The sequence below is a fragment of the Xiphophorus couchianus genome, chromosome 17 (assembly GCF_001444195.1).
Source record: "Xiphophorus couchianus chromosome 17, X_couchianus-1.0, whole genome shotgun sequence".
NCBI classification, from domain to species: Eukaryota; Metazoa; Chordata; class Actinopteri; order Cyprinodontiformes; family Poeciliidae; genus Xiphophorus; species Xiphophorus couchianus.
The window spans coordinates 17,630,029-17,643,125 of NC_040244.1; the positions used below are offsets into that span (position 1 = coordinate 17,630,029).

Consider the following 13,097-nt stretch of genomic DNA (forward strand, 5'->3'; position numbering starts at 1 on the left):
AAAATGCTGGAAAAAGCCCAAAAAGTGTCATAAATCGGCCTTATCTGAGCTTCAGAAGACCCCTAGAACCGCCCTGGATCAAAACACTTTGTCATTTTTCGCTCCAAGTCCTCTTTTCCAACTGCTCCCTATAATCCCGCCGGTGGGGTTTTTCTGTGTAAGGTCCCAAAGTCCTATCTATCCGTCAAACCATTGCCGGCCGGCAATGCTTTGGACGCCGACACTTAGAAAATTTTTCACCTGCCACAGAAATTTTCTAAGTCCAGCCGACACTTAGAAATTTTTTCGGCTCTGTTCCCCTGGTATGGCAGTTGAGCCAAAGGATCACCGGGGCCTCCGGAGCCCGAGGCCGACGACAGTGAGGGTCGGCGGACACGGCCGCCTGCTGCATGTGGGGTCCCTGGAGGTCCGAAAATTCAACTTTGTCCCAGGAAAACGGGACCGACACAGGCGTGTTCGGGGCATTATTCTGGGCTTATTGATCCTACTTTCGAAGCCCCTGGTCCCCGGGAAAGTGCCTTTTTGACCGCTTTGACCAATTACGGTTTTCGATTTTTAATTCCTCCTGCGGGCGTCCCAGGAGCCAAACGACCGCACCAGGCTACTCTCCAGACTCTGGCCTTTCCGGCAATATACGGCATTCCCGGGGGAAATGCGTTTTTAAAAAAATTTATGGAGGTCGAAAATCACCGGGGCCTCCGGAGGCCCGAGTCCGGCGACAGTGAGGTGCTGCGGACACGGCCGCCTGCTGCATGTGGGGTCCCTGGAGGTCCGAAAATTCAACTTTGTCCCAGGAAAACGGGACCGACACAGGCGTGTTCGGGGCATTATTCTGGGCTTATTGATCCTACTTTCGAAGCCCCTGGTCCCCGGGAAAGTGCCTTTTTGACCGCTTTGACCAATTACGGTTTTAGATTTTTAATTCCTCCTGCGGGCGTCCCAGGAGCCAAACGACCGCACCAGGCTACTCTCCAGACTCTGGCCTTTCCGGCAATATACGGCTTGCCCCGGGGAGATGCGTTTTTAAACATTTTTATGGAAGTCCAATATCACACTAGCCGGACTTCGGGCCTCCGAGGCCCGCCTGCCGGCTCCAGGACCCCCGGCCTGGACGACCACCGGCCCGGACAGACATCCACACGACCTCACGCCCCCTCCGATCCGGGGCCTCCCACTGTTAAGCACCCCTACTCGGACTGGACCCCCCCAGCACGCAAGGCCCGGAGGCTCGTGCCCCTGGTAAGGCAGGCGTTATCCGGTCAAAGAACATCGCACTAAGTCCGGCCGACACTTAGACATTTTCTCAGCTCCGCGCCCCTGGTAAGGCAGTGTGACTGGCGTAAGGAGGGGGGGGGGTGCCTGTCCGAGCCGTCGTGGCCCGGAGTGACTTTCGTTCCCGCCCCGCGGACGGGGCGGGCCGCCCTAACCCTAAGAGGCATTGGTTTGGGGAACCAATATTGGTTTCCTGACCTTTGACCTTGAACCCAAACCCTGCTCCAACCCGCAACACTCGCCCTAACCAATTAAAATATTTCAATTCATTCTAACCCTTACCAATTAAAATTATAATTCATTTAACCCCCCCCAAATTAAAAAGATTTAAGAAAACCTGTAAATATTTTAAATGAATTCGGTACAGAACAGGGAGAGACGAAAAAAAAGAAAGAAAAAAGGGGGCGGGGCCTCGCCTGAGGGAGGGGATAAATAGGGCTGCAGAGCAGCTTGCAGCTCATTTCTGCTCCAGCCAGCGAAGCGAAAGCATCTCCCTCACAGCTCGGCTTTTTCTTTTTGCAGCTTTTTTAGTGCGCCCAGTCTGAAGAAGACCCGTTTAGGGTCGAAACGTCGCGAAGGGCGCTCATTATTTTTATTTCTAAAAAATTAAAGAAAAAAATTTTTTTTGAAAAAAAACATTAAAAAACAAAAAACAGAAAAAAAACCAATAACTTATAGATTTTATTTTTTGATCGTTTTCTCCTTTTTGAAAGGGAAATTTTATTTGTTTGAATTTTTTTTGTTTCTTTTTTCCATTTCTTATTTTTACGTATTGTTTCCGAAAACGGAAACCCTCCCTTAGTTTTTTATTGAATAGTTTAGCGCAAACAAACACATTTTACACAAAACATTGTTACATTCACACATTTTACACAAAACATTGCTACATTCACACATACCCAAGACACCATACGACAACAAAAAAAACATGGAAGACGGATGGACGATGGTGGGACGACGCCGTCGCCGTCCGGGATTTCGCCGTCCTTTCCGGGACTGGGACCGGGGAGGCTCTCCGGATTGGAGGGCCAGTGCACCTCCCTCCTAAAAAGGAGGAATCAGTTCCCCTACCCTAACCCATTCACACATTTTACACAAAACATTGCTACATTCACACATACCCAAGACACCATACGACAACAAAAAAAACATGGAAGACGGATGGACGATGGTGGGACGACGCCGTCGCCGTCCGGGATTTCGCCGTCCTTTCCGGGACTGGGACCGGGGAGGCTCTCCGGATTGGAGGGCCAGTGCACCTCCCTCCTATAGAAGGAGGAATCAGTTCCCCTACCCTAACCCTTACCCTAACCCTACCCTACCCTAATTCAAACTGATTAAAAACACACCTAATTTGAATGTAGAAGAGACAAAAGCGCTCAAAGAGCTTATGACCAATAATAATATTGTTATTAAACCTGCTTATAAGGGCAGCTCCATAGTTATTATGGACAGGGAGCAATATTTGTGGGAGGGACATAAACAATTATATAATGGGACATATTATAAAAAATTAGATACCCCTATTTATACCGAAACGGTCCCTCTTGTTAATAAAATCTTAGATGATTTACATAGAAAAAAATTCATTAATGCTAAACAAAAAACTTATTTGCGTGGCTCCTCGGAGCCCAGAGCCAGGAGGTTCTATTTACTCCCTAAAATCCATAAAGAACCGGAAAAATGGAGTAAACCTTTTGAGATCCCCCTGGCAGGCCCATAGTTTCTGATTGCGGTAGTGAGACTTATTATACAGCAGAGTTTATAGATTACTATTTATATCCTCTTTCAATTCGAAATCAAAGTTACATTAAAGATACTTATGACTTTGTTGAAAAAATTAAATTAATTTCTTTACCTCAAAACTCTATTTTATTCACAATTGATATTGACAGTTTGTACACTAATATAGATATAGATGAAGGAATTAACTGTAGAAATATCTTTTTTAAATATCCGGATTCGAGGAGACCAGATCGTGAACTCATCCAATTGTTAGAAATTAACCTAAAAAGGAACGACTTTGTGTTCAACGGCCAATTTTACCTACAAATCAAGGGTACAGCCATGGGCAAAAAATTTGCACCTGCATATGCAAATATTTTTATGGCTGCATGGGAGGCTGGTGCCCTGGATACATGCAGGAAGGCCCCCTTGCACTATTACAGGTACCTAGATGACATCTGGGGGGTTTGGACTCACTCGGAAGCAGAATTTCAGGAATTCCTCCATCACTTGAATACACATAACCCATCTATCACAGTCAAGTCCACTACTAGCTTTAAATCAGACACCACCATATATAAGGCGCCTGCGCAGTTTAAAGTAAAGGAGAGGAGTACATTTGGGTAGGTTGAATAGCCTACTTCTTCTCCTTCCAGATGGTGTCTGCTGGGAGGCAGCTGGGCTCCCCTGCGTCTCCTGGGAGGCTGATTGGCTCCCCTGGGTGGCTGGCGGGCAGTATGAGTGCTCTGAGTCTAATGGCTCAAGCGGTTGTACTTTCTGAAATATAAACAGAATATAACATGAATGTTCTTTCCATATCTATCAGGCACTTACATAGCTGCCATTTAGGAGCAGGCAGACATGATGCCATATGGCAGGAACTCAGTTAACATTATCTATATTAAGAGGAAAAATAGACGTGATTCTTAAAATGACAAGACTTACCCTTCTCTTCTTGACAGGTTGCTCAGACTCTCCATCACTGCATGATGAGGAGTCTGAGAGAATCAGGAGAGGTGAGCTGGAACTGATGGCATCCTCCACACCCTCGCTGTCCAGGGCCTCCTGGAACTTGGTCCGTATGTCTGCAAGCTCATCTGCTGTGTGATGCATCGCATAGAACTTGTCGGCGGTCGTCACATTGTGGCACATGTTATTGCTAATTTTGGAGCGTGTGCCTGGTGACAACACATTCCTAGCCTTGAAAAATAAACAAAGTTGTTGTTCAATGTTTCATTTTTATTTAAAGTTTTCACACTGAAAGAGTGATATAATTACTTACATAAGTAGCAATGGAGCTACGGAAGTCTGTGAGAGTCGGACTTCCGGAAAGCACCATCTCAGACCACGCCATTTGAACGTACAGCTGGAGGTTTTTCACTTTTCCGCTGTTCTCGTTGTGAAACAACAGATTTGTGGAGGGCTTGAGGGTCTCCCTTATCTGGAGCCACTGTTCTATCCACCCAAATTCCTCAAGTGTGAGGTATACTTGGGCAGGACCAAAGGCTTTGTTTGTCTTGTGCTCCTTCACCTGCAAGTGCCACAGGAAAGGACATGTTAGCTGCCATTCAGGAAACTTTGTGAGTGCTCCAAAATGGCAGACTCCAAGCTGCCACTTGGGGGCATTCATGGATGCCCCCAAGTGGCAGCTTGGAGTCTGCCATTTTGGAGCATCTATGAAGGGTACCAAATGACAGGAACTCTGGTAGATCTAACAAGTGCTACATCATTGCACTTACATTGATCACAAAGCCGAGTTGGCCGACCTTCGCCTCCCCCCTGGCCTCGTCCTACTTCCTCCACCAACATGTTTGTAAGAACGCCGGTTCGGTGGCCGTAGATACTTGCGACGTAAGCACTGAAGTAGCCATAAAACCTGCGCACATTGGACCAGGTGGGGGTCGTCTTCATCACGTCTACAAAAACATACATTGAAACTCAGGTAAGTAAGTAAGTGAGTGAAGAAATGAAGCTGCCATTTGGGCTCCTTAACATGTACTTCCAAATGGCAGCTTCATGTCAGGAATTCGAATAAATTAAACATTTTAATTCTTAAAGTCTTACCAAGCAGCTTTGGGATAATCTGCTGCGCCTTTCTCTGACAGCACTGCAGATCCTGCTTCGAAATGATGTTTACAGATTTATTCCTCTTCACCTGGATCTGCCTGAGCACAACCTGCCTGGTGAGCCTCTTCAAATCTGAAGACAAAGCCCTCAAGATGGCAACCATTGTTTTTTTGGAAACACGCGAGGTGGATGGCGGGGTGTCGCGGAAGAAGCCCAGAAATTCAGAGAGGTTCACCAGGTACAGGCGAATTGTGGTCATCGCCTTCCCTTCCTTAAAGAGCTTCTCCGGCCACCTGCTCAGAAAGAAATGCTCTAGCTTCAACACAAACAAATACATGTTAGAGAGAGAGAGAGAGATACTCACTCATGAACCTTCTTGATGTTATTTAGGAAGGTCCAATTGGGCAGCACCGTCCTCCCCTCGTTGATGAAGTGCAGGAAGTGGAAGATGCGACCAAGCTTTGACTTCTGGTTCTCCCTATGCTTCCTGGAGCCCATGGAGCCTTTCAAGTGCACCCAGTACTCCTCGATGAAGTCCACTGAATAGAAAAAAGGTTAGAAAAATAACTTTTATGGCTTGTAAAATAGAACAATATAGTAAGCAGTTATGTTACTTACGTATCGGTGAGGGGAAGTGCTTTTCATACTTGGAAAGAGAGAGGGAGTGCCTCTTCAATTTCTTTGCAGATGACGGCTGACGCTCAGGTGAGGGCGAGGACCTGTCCCCAAGTTGGGGGGGCTGCACAGTCTGTGCCCCGATTGTGGGATTCTGGAGAGCATGTTAAGGTAAGTAAGTAAGGAAGGAAACTCAGTGAAGGGCTCCGAGTGGCAAACTCCAAGCTGCCACTTGGAGCCCTTCACAGATGCCCCCAAGTGGCAAGAACCCAGGTAAGTAACTAAGTAAGTGAATATGTTAAAGAATTTTACATACCTGTTCCAGAGACTTTATCTTTGCCCTGTAACGCTTCAACCTGCAAACCTTAATCCTCGCCTGGCGCAAAAGCTCCTTAACTTGCGCAGTGAGCTGTGTGCAGGAGGCACAGGTGGCGCTGGGGGGCATATCGTCCACTGGTTCCTGTTGGAGGACCTCATCCTCACCGATATCGAGGCACGATATCATGGGGGGCTGGGGTTGGACGCCCGGAGCGCCCTCAACCCATCAATTGTGACCTTGTTTTTTATGCCCTTAATGAAGTCTTAGACTTCGGCAGAGTTTAACTCAGGGTGGCCCTGCTCCAGGTGCCGGTCCACCCTGGTTTTGTTAAAGCCACAATCTGGTACTGGGCAGGGCAGGTGACGGTAATTAACCCGCCCTGTGGCATGATTAATAAGGAGCTGCTTCTCTACCTTGTTGACGATGCTGTGCCGGCCGGAAAGGTGTTTGCCCAAGTAAGTATATTGATAGTTGCATATTGGGCAGAACACGGTGTTCTTCGGTGGCGTCATTTCTAATGAAAAGGAGCAGGAGGAGAAGAAGAAATAAAAGAGTTTTAATTATTTTAATATGAAAAAATTGCTGTGAAATCACAGACCACATGCTCTTAATTAAAGAAAAACGGTTTAAACAAATACGTTTTAAATAAAGCCATTTTAAAAAGAGTAAGAGAATTAAAAGCAACTTACCGTCGAGTGGAATCTTTGGCAAAAAGTAGTGATGTTACGTGATGTGCCGAGGCTTCGTGTGTCGAATGGAGGGGGCGTTTCCGTAAAGCGCGTATCGAGGCTTGCTTCATTTAGGGGAGGAGCCGAAAACGATGACGTCCGAAGCCTCGCTGCCTGGCTGTACCACGTGACTGCTTCGGGAAGTGGCTCAGAGTTTGGCGCGGGGTTTGACAGCTTTAGAAACCCCACAGGCTCCATTCATAATGTGGGTTGTTGTAGGCGAGTTGCAGTCAGTTGAGAGAGTGGATAGAGTTTTGATAGTTTGGATAGCAGAGTTTGGATAGTGGTTATTTAGTTTGAGACAGTTAGTTCGGTGTTTGGAGAGTTTAGGATAGATAGATAGATAGATAGATAGATAGATAGATAGATAGGAGATTTAGGAGCGCGAGGACAGGATAGGAGAAGGATGGAGCCGGCGAGAAAGAGGAGGATTTCCCCTCCTCTTTCGAATTGATAAGCCCTAACAAGGTAAGGTGAACTGAACATTTGCAGATGCATTAGGTTTGCTTATGAGGAACTGTATTTTTCACTGTTTCTTATTTTCTGTAAAGGTGAGGTGTTTATTGTGCTCCAAGGAGTTGGGGTACAATAATAACACCTCATCAGTGGCGGCTGGCCAGTAGGGGGCGCTTGGGCGCCGCCCCCTTTAAATTGTTTAGATAATAAATGATTTCTATTCTGAACTGCAAAATACTTAGAAATGTATTTATTCATACTGTGTGTCCAATAGACATGTTAGAATTTATTAAAATAGTAAATACATAATTCTAATTGCTCACATTGTGCACACTTCCTATGTGCAGGGCGCCGTCCTAATGAGAGTGTATGTAGGCGCATCAACTTTTGGCAAGCAGGTGATCTGAGGCTGACTTTTAATTGGTTGTTTAAGGTTTTCCACAGGGCGCAGCGCTCTGCGTCCCGGACACACCCATTTTGTTGTGTCATTACTGGTAGAGCGTCAGTACTGGCTAATTTTTTTTAAAACATTGTGTGATTGGACAATCCCCGATTCGACTCATTAGTGCAGCTGCAGTTCGTTAGGTCGATTCACGGTTACGTTTGCATTAAGCAATGCATTTTACTGCTTTCCGTGTTTGCTATTTCAAAGTTCTGGCACGGAGGCAATGTGGACAACAACTGGGGTAAGAAACTTAAAACATCTTTCAGAAAAATGCAAACGGCACGAAAACAGCCGCAGCCACCTAGACAATGCAATGAAGCTAAGTTTTTGGGGGAAACTTAGCATAGCTGAAAGGTGCTTTTCAACTCTGAAAAGAATCAAGACTTTTCTGAGAAACTCAATGACTCAGGACAGGCTGAATGCATTGGCCATGTTGTCAATGGAGAAAAGACTAGTCACAGAGATGACTGACTTTAACAAGAATGTAATTGAGAAATTTGCAGGGCAGAAGGAAAGGAGGGCAAAATTCATGTTCAAATAGTGCTATTTTTTAAGATTTGTTTTGTTTGTTTTTCATTTGTTTGTTTGTGTGCGCCCCCCTCAGTTTTTTTAGCACCAGCCGCTACTGCACCTCATCCATGTAGTGTCAAAAAAGAGAAATCGTTTGAAACCAAAAGCTGTGGAGAAATTGTTGTTTCTTAATAAAAATGCATGAAATCATCCAAGTTACACAAGCATTAGCCTATTCACTACCCCCTCCCTAGTTCCACAAGCACTTTCACTGTCCTCTGCCTGATTAAGTCCATGCCATTTTTCTAGAGTTACAGAAAAACATTATTACACAACATGCCATATCACATGACACTACTATTTTGGGAATAATTACACACAGAGAATGCATTCAAACAATATTTTATTATACACATATGTGTATACATAATTTATGTAGACAAATGATTTCGTCCTACACCTTTTGTGAAGTCCTTCCCAAGAGCCATAATAGACAAAAATTCAATGCATCACACGTGTTAAGATACAGCTGGCTGTGATTATACACCTGGCCAGTAGGTGGTTTCGTGTGCACATGAAGCCTCAAGAAATGAACCCTTTCTCGAACCAATTGGCTCAAGTGGTTCAATGCCTCATGAGGCTTCATCTCACCATCACTACCAAAAAGGCTCTTTTCCAAAACTCTGCTCTGCTGCAAAACTCTGCTCTGCTGCAAAACTCTGCTCCGCAGTCTCCCCTCAAAGAGTTGTGCACTGAAGTACCTGCACCTGGCCACCTATAAGGCAGATGAGTCATCAGCTCATGTGACACGCAGTGGCCAATGAGAGGTGTTGTATGGCAGGAGCACTTAACGAGCTGCACCTGTGGCTCATTTGACTTCTCCCTTTTCGAGGGTGACATTGAAACACAAATACTGTGCCATTTGGGCGGACTTCCCTAAACTCCCCCGTGGCACAATGGTTAAGAAACTTGCCTCTCACCCGGTGTGGGGTTAGGGTAGGGTTAGTCGGGGGGAGTCGGAGCAAGGCCCAACCTCCCCCTCCTCCCATCCTGGCCTTTGTCCCCCTAAGTGCAGACTGTCCAGGATGCCTGGCGCGATGTGGCTGGCCTACCGCTGTCTTCCTCCCTTCTTCCAGTCTGCGCCCTGTCCACATTTACGCGTACATCAGGGCTCTCTTGTGTATTCAGAGGCGGTTAGCCCCTGTCGGGGGGGAAGGTCGGCTGAGGCCAAGGTGGACGGATTGGTATGCGGTGGATTTCGGCTCTCCGGTGAGGGGCCTCGCGCCGCACCCGGGTACCCGGCCTCTCTCCAAGATCGTTGTGAGCCTCCATCTGGGGAGCCACGTGGTAGGTCATTTGCAGGTGGCCGTGTGGAACTGGGCCCCGGCCTGGGGAGCCGGGCCGGGGTGTTTGCGGTGGGTCACATTGGAAACACAATGCTGGCCCGATTGGTTTTGCATGAAAGAGATGTCTCAAAGCAAGGTGAGAGAACCGCATGCACTGTTGAGTACGCACTTTATACAGCATAGGTGGGGCTCAACAGTTGTCATGGTCCTAGAAAATAATCCCTTCAGTGGTGGAGGTACTTATGGTTGGTTTTACCATTTTATAATCATTTTGCAGATGAAAGGGCTTAATCTTAGCGAAAGAAGTCAAAAATGGAGAATCTGTGAATTCTCAGCTCTACATAAAATTTTCAGCCTTATTAGCTGTGGAACAGCATAGAAATGCTGAGAAGCAGTAGTTCTGGTTGTTTGAAACTGGAACCAAGTCTAAATCTTGTGTTTCATGAGAGCTGAGCTTTAAGAAGACTGATTTAGGAAAACTACTCAGAGGACATGAAATAGCTTGTGACAACTTCTTGCAGCAAAACATTTACAGTTAACAGCTTTCATAGAAAGAAGCAGAATGATTGAAATTGATCCGTGAGTCTCTTTTTTCACTCTCCTTCCCGCCCCCGTTTTATCATACTGGCGTGACCTATTAGTGCTGGCATCATGAAGAAGTGTGAAGCACAGAGGAGTCGCTCCCCATCAGGGTATAAATACAGAGAACCAGCAGTAGCAGTTACCTGATCCTGTTTCTGTCATCTGAGCTGGACACCAAGCCAACATGACATCTGTCACCATAAAGGTAAGAAAATACACATGTTCGTATTCATGTTCGTTAGTGTTATTGTAGGGTTACATTCTAGTTTAATGGAACATTTAGTGATTATTTGCAGAGTACAAAAATGGTTGAACACATTTTCTTTAAAACTTCAAGTTTTACATTGTTTGAAGAAAATTGACTGAACCTTAGAATTTCTTCAAATATTTCACTGAGTTTTCAGATGCAAATATTTTATCTAACCATTTTATGGTGCAGCTATTCTTTATTCGTATGTGGATGAATCAGGGACCTTTTTCAAATTTTTAATAATTTTGTAGAAGCTGACAGAGGGATGATTGCAGCTCTCCTTTTGACTTGTCTGTATCCCTCAGGGTCTGAGGGGATTCACGTTGACCAACCTGCTCACCCTTTTGTTGCTTGCATCCTTCATCTCACATTCATGGAGCGTGCCAAAAGTAACTGTTTCTTTTGGTTTTTGTTTGTTTGTTTTACTGTAATGAACAAAAGCGTTGATTTGCAAAATTAAAAACTGGATAAAACTTTCTTTGTTTTGTCTTCAGGGCTCATTTCAGCGAAGAAACTGGACACCACAGGCTATGTTGTACTTAAAAGGAACACGTATGTATTTGGTGTTTTAATGATTGACATTTAGGGTTATATTTTTTTAAAAACTATATCATTTTACTCATTTATTCATATAATTGAAACCTTTTCACATTTTGTCATATCAACAAGTCATTTGACAAGTGTGTAATGTTATCAGGCTAATAAATAATGGGAAAATATTTTGAAAGATGTTTGTGTTTGCCAGAACAAGCAGTGAGAGGAAGTGAGCTCTGATCTATGATGAGGACACTGGTGTCCTCCCAGAGTGTTCTGTCTGAAAATCAGGGCTCATTAGATATTAACCAAAAGGAATCAACATACAGTAAATAGAAAATATTGATAAAACTAATTAAAAATTGAAAAAATATATCCAAAATTTCAAGATAAAAAAATTATTTCCATATTAATCAACTAGAACAGTACAACCTGCTCTTACAGTATTTTGAGTGTCATCAAATTATTTAAATTCCAACTCAAATTATTTACACAACCATATAGAAATACATTTGTGATCAAGTTCATTGTTAAGACATGATTATGCTACTGTGAGCTGGGCTGCACTGACTGGGCGAGATTCAAAGCACAGACTTGACAGGCGCACATAATAATCAGGAAAATCATTCAGTGTGAAAAAGGAAAGGAGTTGGCAATAGAAACAATAGGACTGAAAACTTCCCAGTATTGTGTTTCTACTATAACTGTTGCAACTGCTATGATAACCACTGATCTCTCTCTAGGCTCTATGGTTAAATACTTGCTTGTTTATTGTTCTTTCTTAGCTTTGATTCATCATTCTTTGTAAGTTTAGAAGGAAATTTGATACTTTTTGTCTCTTTCTCTTCTTTAGTTTTAAGCCTCCGTGTTTTCTTAACTATCTGCCTTCACTAAATCGATCTATCAATTTATCCATCACTCAGTTTTATTTATACCATCAGGTATATTTGGTTACAGTGAGGTGAGTCAGTCCTCTTGCCAGACAGGAAACTTTACATGAACACAACAATAAATATAAATATAACATGATTCAAAATTAAATACAATTAAAAACCCTCAAATACAGCATCCTCTTTAAGAAAATTAGGTCATGCAACTCTTTGGGTATGTGCTTGATGATGTAATGACATTGTAACATAACATGCAGCTCAAAAACTTCAATTTCGCATAATACCTTCTTTATACCTGCATTTAATGATTATCCTGAGTTCCTGTCTGCATTTTGGTCTAACTCCAACACCACCATTCATAAGTTTTCCAATATTTGTGTTGATCTTTCACATAAAACCCTACTGAGCTAAATTGAAGGATGTGGTTATAATGTGATGAAATGTGAAAATGTTTAAGGAATGAAAAGATTTATGAGGTACTTTATGCCATAATATTCAAGTTCAAATATTTTAATGAATAGTTTGTTTTTACTAACACAGCTGGACAATGTGTTCAGAATGGCCATGTTTGATCTAAACTGTTGTGCCTACATTTAAAGGGAAAAAAAAATTAATTTCTAAGGAAGTGAAACTGACATGTAATACTTTTTGTCAGAGGGCCGTAGGTTCATCTCTGAGGACCGAAAGGAAGGAGATGTCTATGACACGCTACACTTAGGTACAACAATGTTTATTTGGTTCACAGTTGACCTAAATTAATGTTCATTCTGAGCAAGTTTTGTTCATAGTTTGAGAACAGTCAGAATTCCCATGGTCAGCCACAGACCTGAAATCAGAACTCAGCTGTTCGGAATACTTCTGATGTGTGTGTGCTTTTTGTTTTTTGTTTCTTTCAGAGACCCGCAGTCAAAACACAGAGAAGATGAGTGTTGGCCAGGCAGCCACAGTGCTGCTCAAGATCCTGCAGCAAGCCAGAGAGGGAGGTGACCACTCAGTCTGACTGCTTGTTTTCTGGTGTTGTTCCAAAAGTTATTTGCTGTTCTGTTCTCCAGAACTGGCCGAGGCTTTTTCATGCTGTTGTGCTTAAAGTTCTATGATATGATGTTTGTCTCTTTTTTCTCTCCTAGCCGATGAAGCTCCAGATGAGGTGTATTTCCCAGTGTGGAAGAGAGAATACTTCTGACATCATCAATAATCATCATATTTCATCATTTTTATATTTGTGTTTGGTGCAACACTGTCAAAAATCTGCATTGTAAATATGAATTATCTCACTGTGTTTAAAATGATATTTTAATAAACACTTGGGGATTATTGCACTTTAGGTCTGAGGTTGACTTAAATGTTTGAAATAAAAT

General features: G+C 43.7%; 1 protein-coding gene across 2 annotated transcripts; it reads left to right on the forward strand.

Moving 5' to 3' along the window:
• The first annotated feature begins 9,617 nt into the window (after nucleotides 1-9,617).
• On the forward strand, nucleotides 9,618-13,063 carry spx (spexin hormone). Of its 2 annotated transcripts, XM_028044474.1 has the most exons (6): nucleotides 9,622-10,270; nucleotides 10,621-10,704; nucleotides 10,810-10,867; nucleotides 12,395-12,457; nucleotides 12,636-12,722; nucleotides 12,867-13,063. In XM_028044474.1, the coding sequence occupies exons 1-6, from the start codon at nucleotides 10,250-10,252 to the stop codon at nucleotides 12,920-12,922; spliced, it is 369 nt and encodes a 122-aa protein (XP_027900275.1). In that variant the 5' UTR covers nucleotides 9,622-10,249; the 3' UTR covers nucleotides 12,923-13,063. The 2 variants fall into 2 exon arrangements, with proteins under 2 accessions (XP_027900276.1, XP_027900275.1); XM_028044475.1 differs by lacking the exon at nucleotides 12,395-12,457 and having other exon boundaries at nucleotides 9,618-10,270.
• Nucleotides 13,064-13,097: the final 34 nt, after the last annotated feature.

Bases quoted from the DNA above. Each gene is read 5' to 3' on its own strand.
- spx (XM_028044474.1), top strand. From the start codon at position 10,250: ATGACATCTGTCACCATAAAG. The intron at 10,868-12,394 runs GTATGTATTTGG...ACTTTTTGTCAG, and splicing joins GTTGTACTTAAAAGGAACAC to AGGGCCGTAGGTTCATCTCT. The intron at 12,458-12,635 runs GTACAACAATGT...TGTTTCTTTCAG, and splicing joins CTATGACACGCTACACTTAG to AGACCCGCAGTCAAAACACA.